Raw genomic sequence first — 26,037 nt, forward strand, 5'->3', positions numbered from 1 at the left:
TCTCGCTGTCAAACAAACAAACAAACAAACAAACAAACAAAATCTTTAGAACTGTTTCCTTCAAAGAATAGCATTTAATATCAAAAGTGATGAGCAATAGACCCCAACTTCTGGGTAAGCGAATCTCTTCCAACATCTCCCTTATCAACCAGGACCTCAGTAACTGGAACTCTCCATTAACTGTGATGTTTTTAATGTATTCAGCATATGTGTGTGTGTGTGTGTGTGTGTGTGTGTGTGTGTGTGTACAAATAACAAGGAAATCAAAATTATAGCAGAGGTTTATTCACAGAAGCAAAGGAAGAAAGGGGAAAGAGGGAGGAAATAAATCAGGAACACATCTTAAAATACTTACACTCATCGCAATCTTATTTGCCCAGATTTACATGTGTCTGTATGATGTTCAGAATATTGACCCTTAGATAATTAAAGGTCACGAATCTTCAAACATAGATTATTTTCACTCTCCTTCACAGATTTTTAAAGTTTCTTAACAACAAGGGCTAAAAACAAAAAGGCTCTGTGTTGGTTGCCCCTTGGTTAATGGGGAGTTTCCACTCCTCAAGGGTTCCGGTCTATCAGGGACCTACACTAACTGACTTAGCTCATCCAAAGATAGTCAGAGTCTAGTGGTTGGGCATCTACACTAGGTACCCTGGATACAGCAGGCAACAACCTGCTTATTTCCAGGTATCTTCCCCCAGCCAGCTGGGACTACTGGTAGAGCAGGAATCTTTCCAGCAGCTCTGGCAGATGGAGTTCATGGATGGCTTGATGACATGCTCGACCCAAGCACTTCCGGACACACAGGCGGCAGAGCTGAGAAAGAGCCGGTGGGCCTGGGGAAGAAATTAAAATGTGTGAAGCTCCTAGTGGTGGCAGTGGGGGACACGGGGAGACCAGAGAACTGGAAGAGGCTGAAATGTTCTGCCAGCTTAAGAGAGGTTGGATCTGTACATGGATTACAGAGTGACAGAGCAGACACTAATACACACAGGGACCCCAGTTTGCCCGCCCCCCGGGGGGGGGGACACATTTAAGCTGACCCTCTAAAGTTAATTGTATTAGTGACACTGAAGACTGAGGCTAAGCAGAGGCAATCCAGGAATGAAGCATGAGGTCTAAAGGGACTGCATTTCATGTCACAGTAGGCAAACTGTGGAAAGAGCCCAGATGTCCCTCAGTGGAGGAATGGTTAAGGAAGATGTGGTGTATCCATACAATGGAATGTTACTCAGCCATCCAAAAGAAAGAATCTTGTCATTTCCAACGATGTGGGTGGAACTAGAGGGTATTATGCTTAGGGGAATAAGTCCATCAGAGAAAGACACATACCATATGATTTCACTCATGTGCAATGTAAGAAACAAAACAGATGAACAAAGGGGAAGGGAAAGAAAAATAAAATAAGATGAAACCAGAGAGGGAGGCAAACCATAGAGACTCTTAACTATAAGGAACAAATTGAGGGTTGCTGCAGGGGAGGTGGCGGGGGGATGGGGTAGCTGGGGGATGGGCATTGAGGAGGGCATGGGATGTGATGAGCACTGGGTGTTCTATGCAACGGATGAATCGCTGAACTCTACCTCTAAAATGAATAATACACTATGTATTAATTAAATTGAATTTCAATGAAAAATTTGAAAAATAAATAAAGGGCAGGCAATCCATTCATGCACTGTACGTGTCAATGAATGTGATAATGCTGGTTGAGGAGAAAACCTGAATAGAGGCCCTCAGCAGGCAGGAGCCTGAGACAGAGCTGCCAAGCAATGGCTAAGTGCCGAGCGGATAATAGGGCCTGTGTGGTCACAGAGGCCTCCAGGACCTCCTGGCTCAGGCCGCTCACAAGGTGGTGCTGACTAGGTGCCAAGTCCTACGAGGAGAGGCCCTCCATTTGCGCTGGGCTCCCAGCTCAATAGAGGACCTAGTGAATGGACTCAACTCGCTTAACCCCCATTATGCCCAGGACCTCAGTGTCAAGGAAGTTCATGGAGTCATCACACCCATGGCTTTGAGTGGCTGAAGGAAAGTAATGAGAGCCAAAATATGGTTAAGTAGGTCAAAGGAGATTAAGGTGGAATACTAATTATAGCGAGGTATTTGTAATGGCCCATTATTCCCTGACCTGAATGTACTGGTAAAGATCTCTTCAGGTAGACCTGTGTGGTTAGCAGATGACACAAGGTTGTCTTTGTCAAGAAGATCCTACTGTGCCAGGATCTCGCACCCCACGAGAAATGGCGCACTGCATAAGCAAATGACAAGATCACATTTGATTTGACGTTTCCAAGGACCAGCCATGTGATAGAAAGAGCGAATAACTGCTCTCAGTTAAAATCTTGGGAAGCAAGAATGGAAAGCCTCTCTACCCATCACCCAACTAAAGCTCCTCTGGAAAACAGCAATGCAGACAGATTGTCCAGTTTGCCTACAGGAGCTCAGATACCAGAGTGACTTCTGACAGAGCTGGTGTTCATCCTTCCGGAGGAAGCCACTGTATTTTTGACAACAGAAGATAGAAGAACCCGCTTAGAAGAAATCTAAATCCTGGACCTGGAAACATTTTTGATGGAAGAAAAGAGGAGATATGACAGGTGCTATAGGACATCTTCTCAGCTGAGACTTGGGAAGGGACCCGGCATTTCCAAACGGGGAGCTGGAAAGGAAGAACGTGACTCTTCAAGTGGAGGTTCAACTAAAAGAGTAATCACAAATGATCTAGACTATCTAGATCATCTAGACCAGCGGTACTCCAAGTGAGGCCTCAGACCAGGGGTAGCAACAGCATCACCTGGGAACCCAGTGGGTGAGCCGAGTCTAGACCCCAATACAGACCTCCTGGATCCAAATCTACATTTTAATGAGACACCCCCCTTGGTGATTCATACTCACAGCCGAACTCAGGAAGCACGGACCTCAAAAGTATGCCTAGAATTATTGAACCAAGCATTCCACTTGGAAGGTGTTAGAAGACAAGATGATTTCCTAAATGGGAACTGGTGAGTAAAGTAAAAACCGTCTCCCCCAGAAACTGTTTCAGAAGGTTCGGGATAGGACCGGCACGACATAAGAGTGCGTATTGAGGTCAGACTGCTGGGCTGGAATCCTAGTTCTTCCGAGGAGTCACACGGCCTTCGGCAAGCCGTTGTCTTCAGATTTCTGAAGATTGTCTTCAGATTTCTCTTTTCCCGTCTGGAGCTGGGCTACCACCAGTTACTCGAGAGTTTCCCTGCTTTCAAGTTTTCACAACTCAGGGAGATTCATCTTGGTTTCCAATTTAGCTCAGTGCCTGACACATGCATAAAGCTGAATAATTACTATTATTTCTTAAGAGTCTCCCAGGCACACAAATGATCAGGACAGGCTCGGGTGAAGTTCTCTTTCTGGGCGGACTTCGCTTGGCTCACTTCTGAATCTGGAACGCAGCACACTTTAGAGATTTGCCTTCTCTCCTCTGGCATCCATAGCTCCATTAGCTCACGGTGGAAATGGGAGCAAGACAATGGAGGGCTCAGAGCCAGGTACTCCCCGAGCTGGAGAAACAGATCAGGCAAGCAACTTGGCCGTCTAGTCCAGCATCTGAAATACACACTCTGTGTCCACCCTACAGCCTCTAGCTCAAGTACTGCTAATTCCCCCAAATACGGCAAAGCAGACTTCTGGTCTACACAGTTGCGCACATAGACCAGGACAGATGTGGCAGCTCAACCTCCTCATGGTGAAAACCAAGTTCTTGGATTCTTTTCTCCTTATGGAAAATACACAGTGACATACCAGCCATGTATAAAGGCCATTCTGTGATAAGTGAACAGACAAAACCTATAAGATCTCACCCCAGCGACGCAAGTGCAACCTGCTGTCTACCACATGCTACTTGCAATCAAATCGAGAGAAGAACAAAGGTCGGGAAGCCTGGAGGTGAGACAGGAGGGAGAGGGAGCCAATGTGCTTATGGAGGAGAAGTGCACACCCAGCCCGTTCCTTACCCTCCCGGAGCAGGAGTGCCTGCTCCACGCTGCTGTTGGGAGTGGCCAGATCCAGCGCGCTTTTGCCCTCTGCGTTTCTGCACTTTAGGGGGGCCCCGTAGTCGGCCAGCAGGTGGATGACCTCCGCGCTGGACCGCCTCGCTGCTGCGTGCAGGGGAGTGTCCAGACGTTGGCCGCGGTCCACACTGGCTCCTGAAGAGAGCAGATGACCACAAGCCAGCATAAAATGTTACCATGGGAACACCAAGAGTCAAAAATACAGTAGCTCAGATCAAGGCATCTGAATTGTCATGATGTGTTTGACAGATCTTTGAAAATATATGACATATGCCAAGAACCTCAGGTACAGCTACTCAGACTACGTAAAGCTATTTTGATGAGAAAAGTGAAGAAAGGTAATTTTAGTCATTTAGAATACGTTACTTGCTTTCCCGTATGAACTGTGTGACAAGTACAATTAAATATTTGCATCGCCTTTTACAGAGAATTATTATTTTGGTTTTTGGCAAAGGGTAAAGTGAAGTTTCTTTGGTATTTCTCTTATTCTGGGCTCAAAAAAAAAAGATTTCTGAATTACTACAGGGAGTAGTAACTGATGGGGGATGAAAAAGAGAAAAAAATATCTTAGAGATAAAAATTCTTATTTAAAGGTTCATAGGACAGACTCTACCTTTATGTCAGTAGCTAAGTTTGGAGAACCTTTAACCAAGTAATACTTCAAAACACTCTACCTTTTCCCGGACTCTCAGTTTCTATTATGCCTTTTAGAATTAAAAAGGTTACTAAGGGGGCACAGGGGTGACTCAGTCAGGTAAGCGTCTGACTCTTGATTTCAGCTCAGGTCATGATCTCAGGGTCGTGAGCTCGAGCCCTGCGTTGGGCTCCCTGCCCAGCAGGGAATCTGCTTGGGATTCTCTCTCCCCCTCTCTCTGCCCCTCCCCTCATGCTCACTGTCTCTCTCTCTCTCTAAAATACATTTTGAAATCTTTTTTAAAAAATAATTTTTTAAAAAATTAAAAGGTTACTAAGGATCTTAGCAGGTTTGATCTACAGGAGTCTATGGCAAATGTCTGTTATTTTTGCTATCTGGCATCTTCCTAATAACCACACCTAGATTTCCATCTGGAGAAACATCCCTTGTGATTCCCAATTCATGTGCTTCCAGTGAAACCCAACAACTTCAGTCTAGACTGAAATTTAGGCCTAAGCCAATCAGCGCATTGTACTCCTCTGGCCACCAAGACTGGCTCAGAGACAGGCATGTGACTCAAAAAGATCCAATGAAATAAAATTGTTTTTTCCCACTAGGACATATGGGAAAGAAACTCTAATTCTCTCTTGAAACCACCAAGGACAACCATACCAGGTAAATGGAGCCAATATCAAAGGAAGTAGATACTCATTTCTCTAAAAGTTCTGTGATTTCAAGCATTCAGACATCAAATACTGTCAGGATTTTGTCCAGCCTGACAAGAACGTTGTCTTTAAAGCCATGGGAAACCAACAAAGAGGTTCCTTTCATAAAAAAGCTTTCTGGAAGTTACCTAATTCTAGAAGTTTCTTCACACAGTCTACCCTCTGGTAGGTGCAGGCCACATACAGGGGAGTTCCAAGCTGAGGCAGTTCTTGGTCAATGTTAACGTTATTTGCCAGCAGGATCTCCATGCACTCTCTATGACCTGGTGGGGGAAACAAGATAACCTTACTCAAGTGAGAGAAATATTGACTATTTATAGAACTATAGAATTGCTTATCTGGTATGGGCTTTAGAAATAACCTAGATTTTTTTTTAAGCAGAAAAACAAATTGGGGGAGGAGGGGAAATCTTCGGAAACTCCAAAATCAAAACCATTAAAAAGAAAAGCATGCTCATAGCTCCTCGCTCAAATTCCCCTTTGCCGCCTTGAGATACCTTCCAACTAGACGAAGGGCTCCAAGGAGCTCAGCTGAAATCACTCTCTACAATGAAGCCAGTTTATAAACAGAGGCTGCAAGGTGCAGAGGGGTGAACGACTCATCCTCCTGCCCCCCTGAAAAGCCAGCACTCCGATGCAAGGCCCAGCCCCGATCCTTCTCTGCTACAAATCTCTCACTCTCTGCTTCATCCATGTATGGTCGGCCCTCCTTATTTTGGTTAACCTGGAAGACACCTCTGAGAATAAAAAGCCTTGAATATAGAATATATTTAACTGCACCTTTAAATCCTCAAATATAAGATCTATTTAATTGCGCCTTCCCATCCGGTGGCTAACAAGAAGTATATAGACAAGCGTTGTCTTTGGAGAGGCTGCCCAATGAACAGACTTGATTAATTTGCACCATACAAATGATTTGATCAGGAGCAAATACTTCTGAGGAATTGATGGGCGCTTATAAAGAAGTGGTTCTCTTTGAAGATCTAAGTGTTTTCTTAAAAAACAACTCTTACCATCACTTCACCACTCTTTTCTTTATAACATAAAAGCAAGCTTCATCTCAAACCTGGCTGATTTGTCAGAAATGCTAAATCAAGTAGAAATATGCATTAAAATGTACAAATTAGGATCCTATGGATCTTATGGATCCAAACTATCTGTTCACATAAGTAAATATTATACTGGGATTATGGCATCAATACGCCAAAGTATGGACTCAAACTGACCTAGTCTGTTCGCAGAGGTTTAAAGAATCCAGAAATAATATGTAATCAGTACCTCAAACTGCCTGGGCATCTAATAAACATTTTTAAATAATTCCTGTCCTTTTAATTTTTTCTTTCTTTTTCTTTGCAGAAGAAACTGAGCCTGGTCTGAGTTAAACTCAAGTACTCCCAGGAAGTTTTATAAAATTAACATATAAACGATTAGCACTAATATCACAGTATCTAAAACAATGAATTTGCTCTTCTTTCTTCCATTCTGTGGATATTGGTCCCCAACATGCTTGTAGATACAGACCAAAAAATACATAGAGACCCATGAATTGATGTGTTTATGGTAAGTTTGTATATATTTTGTAAGTACGTAGATACCAAACACTCCCAACATAAAACCATCCAAGTACCACAGAATAGCTTCAGTAATTCAAATCATTCCCAATATTAATCCATTTTTCAATATTAGGATGGAAATGCAACTAACAGATGAATCTTTACTTCAAGTCAACATTAAAAAAAATTTTTTAGGGACGCCTGGGTGGCTCAGTTCGTTGAGCAGCTGCCTTCGGCTCAGGTCATGATCCTAGCGTCCTGGGATCGAGTCCCACATCGGGCTCCTTGTTCCGTAGGGAGCCCGCTTCTCCCTCTACCACTCTGTCTGCCTGTGCGCTTGCGCTCTCGCTCTCCCTCTCTCTCTGACAAAAAAATAAATAAATAAAATCTTTAAAAAAAACCTTTTTTTTTTTAAGACTTTTAGATCATTTCCAAAGGAGACCATTTCCCTTCAACTTAAAGAATGTACTTGGAGTTTGGGAAATGGCCGGCATCAGTTATTCAATCAATAAATGTTTATTAAATATGTCTAAGACATGAAAATCATAGATACATTGAGATTTGGGTCTTTTGTTTCATTTAAATTAATCCACAAAGGGGAAAAGAAAAAGACAAAAAGCCAGACTCAAATTCAGAGAACACACTGCCAGTTGCCAGAGGGCAACGGGGTGGGGGGCTGCGTGAAACAGGTGAGGGGGACGAAGGGTACACGTGGGATGAGCACGGGGTGGGGAATGGGCGTGTTGGATCACTATATTGTACACCTGAAACGAATACAGCACTGTGCATTAACTATACCTCACCTGTTAAAAAATGGGGAAAAAATAAAAGCACAGGAAAAAAAATAATCCACTGCAAAAGAAAATTACCAAGTGACATGTTTAATAACCCGGGGCAAATCTTTCATTATTGCCTTTGGAAATAAAGACTTTCATCCCCAATTAGACCAGCAAAGATCACTGTTCCACGGTGTTCTAACTTCCCCATTTTATTTCTTATCTCAGTGAAAGAGAATAACTCCACCACTGGGTAACAGAAATGTTGCTTTCTCAGTGTGACCTTTGACAAATGGCCTTGGCCTTTCAGTGACATCTTCTTGTTCACGTCTGGCGATGCATGGAGTTTTTAAAGACCTTCATCTTACTCTCTTCCTCCTTTCAAAAGTAACTGAGAATACAGGCGTCTAGAATCAACTTCAAGGTTTCTAAAGGCATGCTTTTTAAAGTTGCAACTTTTTTTCAATAACCAATGACCCTGAAGTCAGCAGCTCATCGAGAAAGAGTATGTTGCTTGTTGTGGACAGCTACGTTTAATCTTCCATTAAGAATCCGATCAGCCTTGGCTTTCAGACACTTTCATAATTTATTTTAGCGGTCGAGGTTTTATGGGCTTTGGGAGATGAGCTGTTCTCTTCTAGTAAAGACAGAGACATTAGCAAAGTACTGCTCATGGAAGTCACCCCTACAGCCCTGACCGGGCCAGCTGCCCCCAAAACACCAGCAAAGAGCTTCCAGAAAGGGCTGCCGAGAGACTGACTCCCCAGGAAATGTGACGTCTGAGACAAAAACCCATTCCCAGGTCCGAAGAAGGGCGGTTGGATGCCCCACCAGCATTTCCAGAAGTTTCGGGCACTCTGAAGTTGCTGCTCTGGGACCCTAAGCCACACACAGCCTACCAGTGATGGTCTGGGCATTTCTTGCACAGTGACACGGTACCGCTGACTCGTGCAGTTTGCAGTGAGCCCACCAATGTGATTTGTGCAACGTGACGGCCCACTTACCTCTCTTCACTGCCTCATGGATGGGTGAGGCCAAGTGCATTTCCGGCTGAGCCTTGGCTCCAAACTCCAGCAGCACGTTGACACACGCAGCACTGCCGCTCCGGCAGGCATTGAATAGGGGCGTGGCTCCGTGCACCGTCACTCCGTTGACCTGATGGTAAGAAAGAGACCCAGAGAATTTGCCAGTTTTCTCTCTCTGTTTCTAAGCGTGTATTCCTGTGCATCTGCCTGGAGGAATGTCCCAGGCTGGTGAGTGAGCGAGGGCCCCCACATCATTACGGTATTACATTTTTTTAGATATACCAGTAGCCTATTAACTACCACCTCTAAGTAATATCCCAAGTGGCAAAATGGGAGAAAGCTTTTCAAATGTATTCAGGGGTATTCCAGAACTTCTAAGGAGCCTCCTAATCATTGAGGAGTTGTCCAGTTTGGTGGTTAAGAACATGGCTTCTGGAATCATTAGCTTGTGTTCAAATCCCAGCGCCCTCTCTTCTATCTGTTCAGAGATCTTGGTTGGGAATACTAACTTTCTGTACCGTACCTCAGTTTCCTTAAAGGAGGATCATAACAGAATCTACCTCAAGAGGTTATTGGGTGGATCAAGTGAATTACAACATGTTAAACACTTAGAACGTTGCCTCATGCCCAGTAAGCATATAAGAGTTTGCAACAATTTTCTTCACTTTCCACGAATAAGGGTCTGACTCCGCCTCCCAATCAAGAACCAACATGGCAGGAACCAAAAAGGCTGGAGAATCCAGGTCCCCAAATCTGTGCCTGAGGAGATTTTTGTTGCCACAGATTTCCTTACTGGTCTACTAGAATTCGTACGAGCTACATGTGTGGGCAGTGACTCCCAAAGAGATTGTGATCCAGTCAAAGGCACAAAGAAAATAGCCATCAATATGGCATCTCCAGCCACCCTCACTGCTTTCTAGGGGTGTGGGAGGCATCTTTGAGTATCAGCAATGGATTGGGATGAACATCTGGGAACCAAGACATTCTGGTGGGGAGGCTCTGACAGGACTGAAATGGAGGACAATGAAGGCTTGATGTCAAAGCGTTTGCCTCAACAACTGAGGATATATGCTTGTGATAATCAGGACCCTAAATTTTCTTGTTTCAGAAATCATAAAAGGGGTGGCTCAGTTGGTTAAGCATCTGATTTTGGCTCAGGTCATGATCCCAGGGTCTTGAGATCAAGCCCCGAGTATGGCTCCCTGTTCAGTCGGTCTGCTTGTCCCTCTCCCGGTGCCCCTCCCCCTACTCATTCTGTCTCTCTCTTTCTCAAATAAATAAATAAATAAATAAAATCTTTTAAAAAAGAAACAATAAAAGATATTTCTCTACAGTGCCAGGATAGCCCCTGTTAAATTGGAAAGTTAAAGAGGAGATGCTAAGGTGGCAGAGACAGGCAAGGACAGGCCAAAATGTGTGTGAATTCATACAGTCTAGGGATTTCTAACCTATTTACATTTACCAAAAAACATTCAGTAGGGCTGGTTTCATTTGATTTGTTCTTATGAGAATCATCCTCTTCTTCATTCTGAAAGTCTTCAAATTTGATTTCCTAAGTTTCTCAGTTCAGTTCAGCAAACATTTATTGAGCACCTATTAGGCACCAGGGTTTCAGAAGCCAAGGCTAGTAAGAAAATCACTTTAGATCACCCTTAGAAGCAAGACAAAAGAGAGTACAGGCTTCAGAAATATTTCGGCAGGAAAAGGAGCAGGATGTGGGCATTAATTAGTGGGGGAGAGAGAAGATCTAGGCTGAGCCCAGGTTTGGAACATGGAAAACAGGAATGTATGTCGTCAGGTCTCTGAGGAGGGGCCGTCCCCCAGGGAGGAATATCCTAACCATACTGCACACCCGAAACTAGGGTAATGCTGTATGTTAACTACACTAGAGTTAAAAACGACATAAAAATAAAATAAATCTGTTGGGGCGCCTGGGTGGCTCAGTGGGTTAAGCCGCTGCCTTCGGCTCAGGTCATGATCTCGGGGTCCTGGGATCGAGTCCCGCAACCACAGGGCTGCCAATTCTGAAGAATTTTCTTCTTCTTCTTTTTTTTTAAAGATTTTATTTATTTATTTGACAGAGAGAGATCACAAGCAGGCAGAGAGGCAGGCAGAGAGAGAGAGAGGAGGAAGCAGGCCTCCTGCTGAGCAGAGAGCCTGATGTGGGGCTTGATCCCAGGATCCTGGAATCATGACCAGAGCTGAAGGCAGAAGGTTAACCCACTGAGCCACCCAGGCATCCCTTTGAGGAATTTTCTACTGACTAACCAACTTGCTTTGATTCTTTCTCTCCTTCTGATTTAAATGTTAAAGAATACAATATTTATCGACTCTTCCCTCATAAGATTGCCACAGCCAAGGGACTGTGTCTTACTCTCTTCTTTGTCCTCCACAAAACCTCCCAGTGTTGTACCAGCGCACACTCCTCTACCATCGGATGTTGTCTGCCCTTTTCCACCAACAGAAGGAAAGGGCCCTCTGAGGTGCCTGCGTGGGGCAGTCAGTGAAGCGTCGGACTCTTGGGTTTTGGCTCAGGTCATGATCTCAGGGTCGTGAGATGGCACCACACGTCAGACTCAGCATGGAGTCTGCTTGGGCTTCTCTCTCTCTCTGCCCCTCCGTCCACCCCAAATGAACAGATACATCAATAAATGAATTTTTTAAAAAAAAATATTTCATTTTTATTGATGTATTTATTTGAGAGCGAGAGAGAGAGCAAGCCCAAGTAGGGGGAGCAGCAGAGGGAGAGAGGGAGAAGCAGGTTTCCTGCTGAGAAGGGAGACTGATGTGGGGCTTGATCCCCAGAACCCTGGGATCATGACCTGAGCTAAAGGCAAACACTTAACCAACTGTGCCACCCAGGCGCCACTCAATAAATACATCTTAAAGGAAAAAAAAAAAAAAAAAGGAAGTGGCCCTCACCCAGCCTCACAGTCATCATTACGTGGGATTTGAGTAAGCGGTAACCTAAAGCAGCACTACCTAATAAAAATACGTGCCCGCGATGGCATCCGGAGCAACACTTTGCCCGAAAGACTTTCCTATTGAGTTCTACAGTAGAAACCCAACTGCCACATAAAGTGCTAAAGAAAATCTCCTGAAACATTGCAAACTCCAAACATTGCAGCTCCAGAAACAAAGAACACAGGCACTGAATTTAAAAACCAAAATTAGCCATAAAACGATAGCTGGCAACTAAAGAAACATCCCTGAGATTTTCAGAAGTTTTAATTTTACAATTCTGTTGTGATAGCTCATTACACACAACACCTAAGCCCCTCCTTAGCCTTGAACTGAGGCTGCGGGGTGATGTGTGGCAACAGTGAATCACCATGCTGCACACCCGAAACTAGGGTAATGCTGTATGTTAACTACACTAGAGTTAAAAACGACATAAAAATAAAATAAATCTGTTGGGGCGCCTGGATGGCTGAGTGGGTTAAGCCGCTGCCTTCAGCTCAGGTCATGATCTCGGGGTCCTGGGATCAAGTCCCGCATCGGGCTCTCTGCTCAGCGGGGAGCCTGCTTCCCTCTCTCTCTCTCTCTGCCTGCCTCTCCGTCTACTTGTGATTTCTCTCTGTCAAATAAATGAATAAAATCTTTAAAAAAAAAATCTGCAAAACAAGAAGAGAAATAAGGGTAGAATTTTAAAATAAAGTTCATTCTGTTGAATTTTTTTCCATGTATTTTTTACTAAGAAGCTCACATGGTGATTTTGCTCAATGAAAATAGTGGGTTTAAGGTGTCGCATTAAGAGTGTTTGTTGTTGTTCGTTTAAATTGTGTTCTTTTTCATGTTTCCCGATCCATTTCCCAAGAGCTGTTTTCAACTAACTTCAGTTCCCATTGATCTTTTGAAATTCACCATCACAATTTTCAGAGCCCCGTGAATTACCTTAACAAACATTCAACCACAGGCACAGACACTGAAGAGGGGAGGGACCCGCAGTGTGTCACGGGCTTGGGAATGTGCATGTGGACAGGGCCTGACCTGCCTACACCCCCAGAGGGTGCGCTGTCTGGAAGGCAGCATCTCTGTAGAGGCTAGCAGGTGCACCTGGGCAGACAGAGCCGCGAGGTGCGGGGACGTGGGGGGCGGGGGCAGGAGTCAGGGAAGGCGGTACTCACGTGTGCGCCCTTTTCCAATAAGGCTTTCGCGCAGGCTACGTGACCTCCAAGGCACGCCTCGTGGAGCGAAGAGACCCGGTTAATGGTCACAAGGTTCACGTTGACACCCTAGAATTTGGAGAGAAGGGGTTAAAGGCTGCATTAGTAATAGCAATGGCAGCCAGTCCTGGGCCGAAGCGCAGAGTCAAGGAGACAAGCTCCTAGGATCCCTGTGGGGGAAGCACACTGCGGGGGGCCGCAACCCCACAGCGTGCAACTTGGTCCTTACCATCCCTGCCCCCCCCCCCCATGACCGCTTTCTGTCTGGGAAATGACTTAGGTCCCTGCCAGTCCTGCCCAGCCAAGTTCTGCTTCTGATTTCCTGCCTCCTCACCTGCCCACTGAAAGCTTCCAAAACCTACTGCGTGACCCTAAACCCCAACCCCACACCTAAGTTCCCACCGACTCCTGCCAGACTGCCCTCGGTGCCCACAACTGCCCACGACTCCTGCTCCCTTCATCTTAGGGCCTCTCTATGCCTCCTTGGTCCTGTCCCCGCTCGTGTCCTGAGTATGCTGTCATTACACTAGAGCAGTGTTATAGATTTCAAATTAGGTAATTATTACAATTAGAAAAATCTCGTCCTTTTCCTAGATAGGATTTCCTTTTAAGAAAATAAGAAAAACAGGCTCATCCACAAGGTGGCAGAAGCGCACTAGAAAAGAAAAACTTGCATCCTTGGCAAGGTGTTAAGAATCCTTGCATTTGTGCATAAGTAACACCCAGATGCGCCTGAAAGACCATCTAGAGTGAATCCCCTCCACTGTGCATGAGAAAATGGAGAGGCAGAAAGTTCAAATTATTCGTAAAACTCAAGCTTCCCAGGGGTTGATGATAGCCAGATGACTCTGAAAGTCAGGAGCTCCTGATGCCTGGTTTAATGCTTTTCTCCACCCCACTGTACGTGAAATATAGTAAAAAATAAAATAGAATAATACATTTTGCACTAGGGTGTAAGTGTGAAGAATTGGGCATGCGCAGTGAAAAAGTTGAACTTCCCTCTGAAGAACACTCCTCAAACATTAAGCACACTGGTTTACAGAAACCAACATGCTTATCAAGTATAGTTAAAAATAGAGAGAGGTGGGGCTGCCTGGGTGGCTCAGTGGGTTAAGCCTCTGCCTTCAGCTCAGGTCATGATCTCAGGGTCCTGGGATCAAGTCCCACATCTGGCTCTGCTAGGCAGGGAGCCTGCTTCCTCCATGCTCGCTCTCTCTCTCTCTCTCTCTCTCTCTCTCTGCTTGCCTCTCTGCCTACTTGTGATCTCTCTCTGTCAAATAAATAAAATCTTTTTAAAAAAATAGAGAGAGGCGCCTGGGTGGTTCAGTTGGTTAAACGACTGCCTTTGGCTCAGATCATGAGCCTGGAGTCTTGGGACTGAGCTCTGCATCGGGATCCCTGTTCAGCAGGGAGTCTGCTTCTTCCTCTGACTGTCTCCCCCTCATGCTGTCTCTCTCTCTCTCTCAAATAAATAAGTAAAATCTTTTAAAAAAATAAAATAAAAATGAAGAAGTACTAAAGGCAATGTGGGATCCTGGATTGGAGCCCGAGACAGAAAAAGGACTCTGTGGGAAAATGGGTGTAATTCTAATAGTCCGTAGTTTAGTTAACGCTACTGTACCAATGTTATTGTCTTAGTTTTGACTGAAGTACATGCTTATGTAGGATATTAGCACCAGGGGAAGTTGGGTGAAGGGAGGGAAGTATCTGCACTCTCTTCACAACTTGTCTTTAAAATTATTTCAAGATTAAAAGTTTATTTTTAAAAAATACTAATAAGGGGCGCCTGGGTGGCTTAGCCAGTTAAGTGTCTGACTCTCGATTTCAGCTCAGGTCTTGATCTCAACGTCATGAGACCAAGCCCCACGCTGGGCTCCATGCAGGGTGTGGAGCCTACTTAAAAAAAATACTAATAAACGTTTTGAGGAGGGCCGAGAGGGAGGAGGTGGATACAAGACTTTTCACCTTTAAGTATCACTTTAATTTTCAAACTATGGGAATGTATTACATATTAAAAATAATCAGATCAAATTTTAAGTGCTTAAAAATAAATAAGCAAGTGATAAAAAATAACGTACAAAATCCACTTGATCATTATTGGCAGTACTGTTTTCCTTTTGTCTCTACTTCCTTAAGAAGTAACCCAGCTCATAAAAGAGGAAGTAAAAAAAAAGTGTGTGCACGTGCATATGTGTGTGCACACGTGCATGCACATGTGCACACACACACAACTGCGTACCCAACTGCTTAAATTCAAAATGATAAGGAAGCCAGGTTCGGTGGTAGCTAGAATGTATAAAGAAGATATAATACATCACCTCCTCTATACACATGCAGAGTCTAAAACAAACAAAGTAAATGGAGCATATATACTTTTGTTCATTCATTTTACAAATATTTACTAAGCCGTTATTCATTGTTCAAGGTGCTAGGAGATACACTCATCAATAAAAACAAAGTAGACTTAATAACTAAGACTTTAACAAATCTTCCCAAAGGATTTCATAAATCTACGTCAACCTATTGTAATGTTTGCTCTGGAGATGCTCTCCGTGACCCCGGATTCCTGGGTTTGGCTCACTGGGTGCTCCTCTCCTCCTGAATGTGGGCTGGATGCACTGACTCCCATCTAATGAACAGAATATGGCAGAAGTGATGGGCCATCACTCTGGAGATTAGGTTATACTAGGACCTGCTTAGGCACTGTCTCGTGCTCTCTCTGGGGGAAGCCAGCTGCCATTTCATGGCACAGCCCTGTGGAGAGGCCCTCATGGCAAGGAGTTGAAGCCAGCCCACAAGTACATGAGTGAGGTTGGAAGCAGATCTTCTGCCACCAAGCTGGGAGGTGACTGCAGCCCTGGCTGGTACTTGGCTGCCCGTAAGAGACTCGGAGCCACAACCATCTGGCCAGGCCACTCCGTAGCCCACAGCAGGTTCGAGAATCTATGCTCCTTGTTTTCAGCCACTGTGTTTTTGAGGTCATTTGTTATGTGGTAATAGCTGACGAATGCAAGTTCAGGGCCATTGTTACTCATGCAGGCTGGGAGATTATATGGGGAGTTAATGCAAGGAAAATTTGAGGGCATCTGTTGTCCCCGTCACAGGGAAACTGCCTCTGGGGTCAAGGCAGGCCCAGAAGGGGAGGGAGTGATACGTACACCTAGACTGGCCATGCGGGCCACCAGATGGGGCGAGCAAGACCTCTGCCACAGCCAAAGCTCCGGAAGCACAACAGCAATTATAGCGGAAGCACAAAGGAACACGTCTGTGGTTTACTTACTTGTGCAATTAGAGTTTTAAGGGCCAGTAAACGCCCCTGGGCCGCAGCTTCATGAAGAGGGGATCGATCAGCCCAACAGTCTGAAACACAAATCAAGCAAAAGTCAAGGTCTGGAGTCTTCTTCTGGCTGTTCCATCCTGCAGCCCACCCACCATGGGAGAGGGCCTGGGGGTGACAGTGGAAGCTAGACCACACATCAGGCTCTCTCATCAGCTGCTTTCCAGGTAACACACCAGTGAGTGTACAGCCCATTGGTCTAGTGGTGTGTGCAGACAGGGAGCACAGAGAAGCTTTCTCACTCTTTGGGGGGCTGTTTTAACAAGCAATAGATTTACTTCGAATACATTTTACCCCAGGCCTGGATCTGATAGCTCCAAAGAAGGCAAATGATGGGCAAAGCTACTCACTGAGCCTCCCTGCTTTCATCCTGCCCCCACCTCACCTCTACCCTGAAAACCCAACAGCGTGTACCCATGGAGGCTGGATGATCAGGGGAAATGGGTTGGTTCTCTATGCTCAAGGTAATTGTCTCGGTTCATTTTGGTACCACGGCATATCTATTACCATGATGCAGAATAGGTATGGTTTTTCAGACGACACATCTTCCAAAATTTCCTTTGTGCAGCTGAGCGGGATTGCTGAACATGGAGCCTGTGGGGCCACACTGCCTGGGGTCAAATCCGACCTCAACCCCTTTCTGCCAAGAGGGGCAAGTTAACTAAAATTATTTCGACCTCAATTTCGTGATCTGTAAAGTGGCGGGGGGGGGAGGTGTCTAGTAATTTGGTATTTAGCAAGTGCTTTGGTCTCTAAGTAGGCCAGTAAAACACATCCATAATGTTAGGTACTCAAGCAACTTATGATTAATAAGTACACATGGTAGGGCGAGTATTTTTTACCCTGTAATCGTTTGTTAGTAAACAAGACTAACCAGCTTCAAGGGGCATTTAACAAGTAACCCTCTTTAAACATGCCAAAGGGCAATCATTTGTTTGGGACAAACACCTGTTCCAGTTTGTAAAATTTCAAACATAATTGTACTCTTCATTCACTGGATAGCACGTGACATAATTTGGATTTCACACGAAGGGTCCATCTTATCAACCTTTTCTAGGGGATCCTGATGGTGCCAAGAATTTGGGTTTTCCTATACCTGCAACCTTGGCAAACACAACCCCACCAAAGATGGGATTATGTAAGTATGAAATGGCTCGAGGCCACAAGGACACAGTGAACTTCTCCAACAGATGAGAACCAGGGCCATAAATGTTTCATTAGGCCCCCTAATATTGCAATTTCATTTTTAGCTTCTCTTACCCTTGGGTGAGAAAAGAGTATGAAAAGACGGAAGGCTAGAATGAACTCTACAGGGTTGGATTGAAATTGGACTAGTTAGTACAAAAATGTGATTTTCAACATAGGTGTATTTATGTTTCTATTCATATTATTTTAACAAGGTTTTGGAGAAATGGGTGATTCCAGGGCTGGGCCAGGAAAAATTAAGATGGGCCTCGAACACCTTGCCAGAAATATAGTGAATGATGGGCCATGTCAAGAAGATACGGAAGCTGGCTTGCAGGGGCTTCCACTGGTCAAACATGAAATGACCTAAGCATTGAAATAAAAAAATGGTAGTAGGAGATTATACCCTATCAAATAAAATAGGAATCTCTAGGTCCTCGCTGATATAAATTAATATATAAATAGCCAGGCGGGAGCTCTACCTCACAGTAGAACACCTGCTTGGAAATGGAGAAGAAATTGTCGCATCTGACTTGAGTTATTTCCTCACAAAATAATTATTAGCTATAAAGGAAATATGGGCCATTTTATGGGGAACAAAATTATAGACCCACTCTACACAGGGGATCAAAGTTAACATCAGAAGTGATGGGACAGATCAGCACAGCGAACCATGGGATGGAATGTGAGGGGCGACCTCATGTACTCTGGAAGGAAATGCAACGAAGAAAACACCATAGCTTGTGCAATATTCCTGCTCGAGATGTATAACCCAAACCCAACCCGAGGACACTGTGAACCAACTGACTGAGGGGTGTTTTGAAAAGTAAGTGGCCTGTAACCAGTTCAAGGAGGGGCTGCGGAAAGACTGCACAGGGCAGAAGGCTGATGAGACAATATTAGGACAGTTGAGTACATAGGAATGGGGTCTCTAGGCAAAGAGGAGTAGGAATTCTTTGTTCCACTCTTGTAACTTTCCTGTCACTTTGAAATTAGTTCCAAAATTAAAAAGTGTATGTGTGTGTGTAAATTGGAATGAACTTATATACAAGCTTACCTATATACACATATAATCACTGATGTTTTCATATTCCTGATACAAATGGGGGGTGTTTTTATAAGAAAAATGGATAAACATTTTAACGTGGAAAAAATCTTGTGCTTGTATTTTCATGTGTTCCTGAGTCCGTTAAAAGCTGATGGGAGTATTTTTAAATCTCTTCTGACATTTATAAGTTGCATAAGCTGAGAATAATGAGATAATGAATGCACATAGTCCTTAATGAGTCAGCCTTGGTTTTCTTCTAATACATCTCTACCGCATTCAACATGATCTGTGTATCAGACACGTTGCCCTCTTGCCTAATCGCTCTTGGAAAGGACCACGGGCGCTGGAGTTGGAAGGACAGTCTTCATCCACGGATGGCAACTCAGCACCCTGACCAATATAAGAAGGAAATCCACAGCCATGGCTTGGTTATTCTTTTGTTCCAAGACAAGCCAGTCTTGCTATTAGGAAATTAGGATACTAGCATGAATTGGCTTTATTATTTTTAAAACTTACCTCCAGGTAGGCTGTGGTGTCCCCTTTCCTTCTGAGAAGCAGGAACCTTAACCACATCCTCGTCCTATTTCTGGTAACGTCTGTGACTCACCAGTCCCATAAGACCCACTGCTGCTCAAAACCTCATATTGAGTGAAGGAAACCAGACACAAAACGGCATGCGTTGTGCCGTCCCTTTCTGTAATGTACGAAAGGGGCCCCAAGTCACCTGGGGCGTTAGGAGTCAGAAGGCCCCCAAGGAGGGGCGGGGGCCACCTGGAAGAGGAAAAGAGGGGCCGGACCGATCACCTGCGGCTTCGGGCTCGTGGGAGCTGACACCCGGGCACGGTCACCTTGTGAAAATTCAGGTAGATGTTCGCTTAGAATTGGTGCCCGTGTCTGTATTTACAAAGCACTTCAGCAAGGAGATTTTCAAACTAGTCTGCGGGTCAGTCCACTTTCAGACTGTCACTTCTGCTCCTCGGCCTACTCCCAGCCCAGGGGACGGCCCTCTCTGCTGCCCCAGCGGCTGCGGATGGGAGAGCGTTCTCATGTGTCCCAGCGTCCTTCCTCTGGGTGGCAGGTCCTCCCGAGCCGGGGCGGGGGTGGGGGGGGGGTGGCAAAAAGAGAGGAAAGACGTCTCCCTGGGTCCCTGGATGAGGAGGCGGGCTTGCGGCCTCCACTGCACGTCTCATTCCTGGTCTGCAGGCTCGCCCTTCCTGCCGAGGCTCACTTCCAGGCCCCTTTGCTATGTCTCAGCTTTGGGCCATCTCTCCTAGTGTCCCCTGTCAATGCAGCACCCTCTGACACCCCCGACTCCCACGCCATGCCTCTGACGTCATGGGAAGCCTGCCATCTTCCATTGCACCATGACAGCAGGAACAGGGAGCCGTCCTGGGCTTGTCTCTCAGCACAGGACTGCTCTCGGCTACTCTTTTCCCGCAGGCCAGGCCCCGGGGGACAGCCAGACCCAGGGGCCATCAAGGCCCAGCGGGCAGCTCAGTAAACTGCCTGACTTCCACCTTGAGAGGGAAATACCAAACTCCCCTCCTGCCAGAGACCTCTTGTCTCAACTTGGATTTCTCCTGGAGCCCCAGCCCTTGGCCTTCCAGAGACCAGGGAAGGAAGAGCCTGGCTTCACAATAGGAAAGACCCCCCCCCAAAATGCACGCCAACCCATTTGCCCCAGAGGAAGAGATCTCACTTGCAGCAAGTGGCCGGAAAAGAACCGAATTTCAAGGTTTTGGGACCGAGGACACCCCCTGCTCTGGTGTTCAGAACACTGGTTTTAATTCCCGCTTAACCTGAGGCCCATTTATTGGCCCAGGATGCTTAGCTCCATCCACCATCTCCTGATACACAGCATGAAATAAACCCATTCCTGTCACCAGAAGTGCAGAACTCATTTTTGCTTCCCAACTGGGAAAAGGACTCTCAAGGAAATCTCCTTTCCAGTCACATTGTTTTCCAACACGCGCTTCAAAGGACCTCGAGTTTTCACACAAAACCCTTTCCGGCAACTCTGCCATGGCGGGCTCTCCTGTCTCCCTCTTTTTATTCCCAACACGCAGTCTCTCACTCGTATCATTCTTGTTTTGCAAATTGGCGCTAATTGTGAGAAATTAAGGATCAAAGTTTTTTGGCAGCTAGGGAGTTTTTCCATCCCTTTCAGGAAATATCAACTAAGCTCTCCAAATAAATGAATGCCTAAGTAGAAATCAGCCATTCTCTTCTAAGGCAGCCTATTTTTAGTCCCTTGGCAGACTGCCTGGGTCACAGGATTGCAAGCACGTTAGGAAGATAGTTTACGGGACAAATATGTTTACTTGTTCCTGATGAGGTGTATGGAAAATGTTCAAGTACTTTTTCATTCCCCCTCTTTGACTTTTTCTCAGAATATGATTTATATCTCTAGTTCTCAGAATCTTGGAATAGCAGTTTCATGACAACTTCTAAAACCACAAATTTCAATCACAAAATCGGTTCCGAAGGAATACAGTTGTCTGAGTGCCAAGTATTCAAGATAAAACCCATTATGACTATTTAAAATTTTTTTTTTTTTGCAATTCTCCCCTTCCTAATTCCAACAAGTATTTAAATTACTGGTTTGCTATTTTTAAAGAACCACCTAACGGGTTATCATCTCTGGTGCACATGGAAAAATCTTTATTCTCTTTATTCAAGTTCCAAAATCATATGAAGCAGTATCTTCTCTTGTAGCATCTATCAAATAAAAATTTTAAAAGGAATCTCAATTCTGAGCCAAAATATACACAAGAACCTGGCAGAGTTAATGGTATTTCAAGTCAAACAAAGATAACTGGCAAAAACCCATATTATAAATAACTTCCTGGGATACCTAAAATATAATAAAATATAATATAATAAAATATAATAAAATGGAGTTAAAATGCGTACGCTCTAGAATACACGGTTCTAGTCAGGAGACACACCGTGGTCAACGAACATCTTTCTGTAGGCTGTTAGAAAGAAGGTGCCCTTGAGCCCATCAGGAGCAGGGGAGCTGACCTAGAGGTGACAGGGGTGTTAGAAAGCCCCTGCTGAGGACGGGTTGTCGAAATTTGGAAAGGCCAGGAGACTCCTGTGAGAGGTCACTCTGCAGAGGATGGCTGGGCCAAGGTTTGGGAGGACAACCAGCAAAACTCAACAGGGTAGAAAGCTAAATAAAGGATGAGGCAAGAATGGGCCAAAAGCAGGAAAAACCTGTTGGAAGGGGAAGGACAGGAAAAAGGAGTCAGGACGTTGAGTCAGACAGAGGCGAGGCCATCAAGTCAAGGTGAGTCTTTTCTGAATTTAGAACAAGGACAGTTGATTCTAAGTGTTAACACTTAGACTAGAACTAATCTTTTAGATATGGTTTAGCATAAATTCTTTTTTTTAAAAGATTTTATTTGACAGACAGAGATCACCAGAGGAAGGGAAGCAGGCTCCCTGCCGAGCAGAGAGCCCGATGCTGGGCTCGATTCCACGACCCTGGGACCATGACCTGAGCCGAAGGCAGAGGCTTAACCCACTGAGCCACCCAGGTGCCCCAAATTTAGCATAAATTTAAAAAAAAAAAAGAGTACAATAGTTCCACAATCTCTTATCTGCAATTGTAAAATCACCCAAATTCTGGAAAACCAAGATTTTCCTCAAGTTTGATACAAACTCCCTTGGCAGCAAAACATGGTAAGGACTCAGGTTAAGCAATTTATTCTCTTTCATTTGTATTTCCACTTAGTGTCAAGTATCAAATATAATTCAGAAATAGAAATACGAAAAAGTCTGACGACGGGAGTGCTGTGTGATAAACGTTATACACACCGTGAGATCTTTCCAGTAGCCCCAAAACTCCTGAATCTTGAACCATGTCTGGCCCAAGGGTGGTAAAAACAGATGATCAACCTGTAACTATTTTTATATTTTCATCAAGTTTGATGACCAAGCCCTGGACTAAAAAGAGCTTTAATTCTGGCCAAATTAGCAAAGGCAGAAAAATCATATACCACATCTGTCACGAGAAAGTGCCTGCAGGAATCTCTAGGGGCTGAAGGTGGGATCCAGTGATTCATCTGGTGCTCAAGCTGCAGCACCCAGAGCCAATGACAATGTTTTAAACTTAACTACGTATGTATATATAATTGGCCAATTACACAAAGAAGCCCCCCAAAATAAAAAAAAAAAAAAAACCAGCCAGCCACAGTTCACCTCAAGTCTGGTAAGTTATCTACAAATGCAGTAGTTTAAGCCACAAAGACATATGGAACCCTTAAGTCCAGAATATGAGAGTTGAAAAAGAAAACTCCGCGTTTTGCAGTCCGAGAAATGATATTTAATGAGGGACATGTTTTTAGGTGTAGCTTCCAAAAGAAAGCGTGCCAGCAGCTATGACAGGCTAAACTCTGTTCTGGCTTAGTTTTTATCTCCCTCCCCTTGTTTTTGACAGCTCTGATGATAGTTTACAGGAACATAATATACTATCAGAATCAAAAAATTTAACCTTGGACTGAGACTTTTCTAAGTCAATTAGCTAGCTTACTGATTAAAGGTCACATATTTTCCCAACCGACATTTGCCTTAACCGTGAGCGGTAAAGAGAATTTCAGGTTTGAGCTGAAGACTGGCACAAAATTTTGTTCTTTAATACATTTAGCTTTAAGTATATAGCAACTGACTCCCTAACAGTGTCAAAAGAAAAAAAAAACACTGTTTCTGGCATGCTGCTGCCTACATTCTTATAGAAAGCCTTATTTACCACATCTGGATATACTGTCTATTATACATATGTGGGGGGGGGGTGCCTGTGTGCATTCAGATACACACACAGTCACCCACCCACACGTATATGTATACATAGAAAGGAAATTAAACTGAGAAATTGACATGTACTATTCCCCCCATCCGCCTCATTGATGATAATTAAGACAGACATTTTTGATTTTATAATGCCATGCTACTTCCAAATTAAATGGAATATTATCCATTTAATGACCAAATGAGGACAGCTGGGCTAAAGAATGAATGCGCTCTACTTAAGAGATCTGTATTATGGCTCCAGACCTAAATCCAAACCATGTTTTTACATGGGTTTTGACTACTATCGAAACTTTTTAAGAGTGTGCTTAATTCAGCATGACAAAGACAGAAACAATGCAGGTGAACAACAGGACAAAATATTCTTAACACATTCCTGTCAATATTTTGTTGCACTTTACCTCATTTAAACCGTAAGGAGGATCAATCTACAAAAACATCCATTCTGTGTGACCGAAACTTTCAGAAAGCCCCTGCCCACATTTACATATGAAATTAGAAAATAGATTTCCAGATCACACTTAACTTGAAATGAAAGAGAAACTTTTAAAAAACCAGTCTAAGCAACATACCTCCCTGAAATGTGTGACAAATGTAATCCCCAAAAGAAACCTCCTTCCACATCCCCGGCCTTCTGACACTTCCTGAAACGTCAAGATTCTCCTCATTTCCCCCAGGGAACTGAAGCATTCTGAGGCTTTGAGTCTTTGGAGGTCTTATTTGGTGGGGGGATGGGGGGATGAGACTGCCGTCAGCTAGTGTCTTCAAAGTTGTCTACTGTATTGGAATCACATCGCACAGGTCTATTTTGAAAGAGAATCCTGGGTGCAAATTGACATGTATACTAGATCAAGAATGACGTCATCCTGGAATCCCTATGAACACTAAGGACAGAAAGGGAAATTGTGAACTCTGTTTACAAATAAATACTCCTCTATCAAGTGACCACTCCAGCAGTGACAGTTATCCAATTCATTTACTTTTGCAGCAATTCACTCCAATTAAGGTGAATCATTTCTTGAGAGAACTGGAGACTAAATCCTACAGAGCATGAGACTTAAAATGTTTTTCCCGAATGCTGGCATTTCATATTAGGAAACCTTTGTTTGCAGGGCTTTGCACAGTGCCGTGTATAAACGGGTTTAGCGCAGGGTTTTTTCCTGACAGCGACGAATAGCTAATGGATTCGAATTGCAAGTGACAACACAAAAATATATATAGCATGGCACATTTGCTGCTTTAAATCAGATTTCCTGGTCATTCTATTTCTGGAGGAAACTTAGTCTTGTTAGAATGCATTGTTAAAGTTTGCTTAAAAATATTAAAGAAAATAATCCCATGTAAGTCATTCTCTAGGTTAGTAGCAATGAGGTTTCTCCACATACTCTAAGAAAGCCACTAACCTATTTACTTAAATAATAACCCCTAGAAGAACTACAAACTTGCAAAAAATAAAGCTGAGAAATCCTTCAAATTGGTGCAGTCAACATCACTTGCTACTTTAAATAATAATTCTTAATACTACCCACACAAAGCCAACGTATAATAAAATCTGCCCTCTAGAAATACTATTCACACGAACTATCCAGGAGAGTTTTTTCTTTTCTTTTCTTTTTTTTTTTTTTTAAGTTTTAGGAGCAAACCCGGGTATTTTTACCTGAAATTCCACCATAGATCTCTTCTGCTATCCTAGCCGCTTCTTTTCTATTTCCTTTGACGATATAGAAATGAGTCAGGAGAGCCAAACAAACTTTAATTAAAAGTTTGAAGAAAAAAAAGGTAGCAAACATTGTAATAAAAATGTTTTTAAAGCCATAGGAAACAGGACCGTCTTCCATTCTGGCTCACCCTCTGTATAGGTTCTTGGTACTGCAAAATCTCACTGAGTTATAATTGGTATCATATGACATCTATTTTCAACTTTCTAGCCCTTGCTGCTCCTGTTACTGAGAACTCACTCATACATTCTAAGCTCACTGTGATTTGGCGGCTGCTGCAGCGCTGACTTCCACGGCAATGGGAAATGAACTCAAGAAACTTCCTTTCTGACCCGCATTCCTCAGTGCTATTTAACACGCCGGATTCACGGCTGGATCTGTTCTGTTGCTAAATCCCAGTTACAAGGAAGGCAGCGTTGGAGAGAGTAAACAAACTGGGGCGGGGCGGGGGGAGTGAGTTATCTGAAGGGGGAAGAATTGGCCCCAGACCATTTCATTTTCTCTTCCTCCTGAGGTTTTGGGGAGAGAATGCCCCAATCTGAACTATGACCAGTTAAACAAGATCATTTACTCTAAATAAGGCAGTATTTAGTCAAGGGCTCATCCTGGATGCCTCTCCAAGTGGTTGTGTCACATCGAAAGCATTAGACCACTTGCTCTAATGGTCTCATCCGTGACAAGGTCTGCTAGCAAAGCCCATTGTTCATTTCCCAGTTCAAGTATTAGTAAAGATGGCGCCTCCGACTGGAATATGGGCGCTTTCCTTGACCATGGAAGAGTTACAGCGAAATAAAGAAGATGCCTTATGTTCTGAGTGAATTACCCAAAGATTCTACATCTCAATACCTTCCCACATTGGACAGTATTCTCTTACAACCCTAACCCTTCAACATATGTCGGTGGGCCAATACAAGGGAAATCGGCTTGCTGTTCATTTCCCTCACCTACAAAAATTAGATGAGGAAAATCCAGGTCTCCTCTTTCATTCTTGGCTATGTTAGATTTTCAAACAT

General features: G+C 44.1%; 1 protein-coding gene across 2 annotated transcripts; it reads right to left on the bottom strand.

Moving 5' to 3' along the window:
• Positions 1 to 69: 69 nt before the first annotated feature.
• On the bottom strand, positions 70 to 25,878 carry ASB11 (ankyrin repeat and SOCS box containing 11). Of its 2 annotated transcripts, none has more exons than XM_059158346.1 (7): positions 24,964 to 25,878; positions 16,205 to 16,284; positions 12,886 to 12,993; positions 8,738 to 8,888; positions 5,534 to 5,668; positions 3,990 to 4,181; positions 70 to 839 (listed from the first exon to the last, which is right to left on the bottom strand). In XM_059158346.1, exons 1-7 carry the CDS (start codon positions 25,142 to 25,144, stop codon positions 715 to 717), a joined length of 972 nt encoding a protein of 323 aa, XP_059014329.1. In that variant the 5' UTR covers positions 25,145 to 25,878; the 3' UTR covers positions 70 to 714. The 2 variants fall into 2 exon arrangements, with proteins under 2 accessions (XP_059014329.1, XP_059014330.1); XM_059158347.1 differs by lacking the exon at positions 24,964 to 25,878 and adding an exon at positions 23,879 to 24,957.
• Between the last annotated feature and the right edge of the window lie 159 nt (positions 25,879 to 26,037).

This window comes from Mustela lutreola, chromosome X (genome assembly GCF_030435805.1).
Source record: "Mustela lutreola isolate mMusLut2 chromosome X, mMusLut2.pri, whole genome shotgun sequence".
Classification (NCBI taxonomy): Eukaryota; Metazoa; Chordata; class Mammalia; order Carnivora; family Mustelidae; genus Mustela; species Mustela lutreola.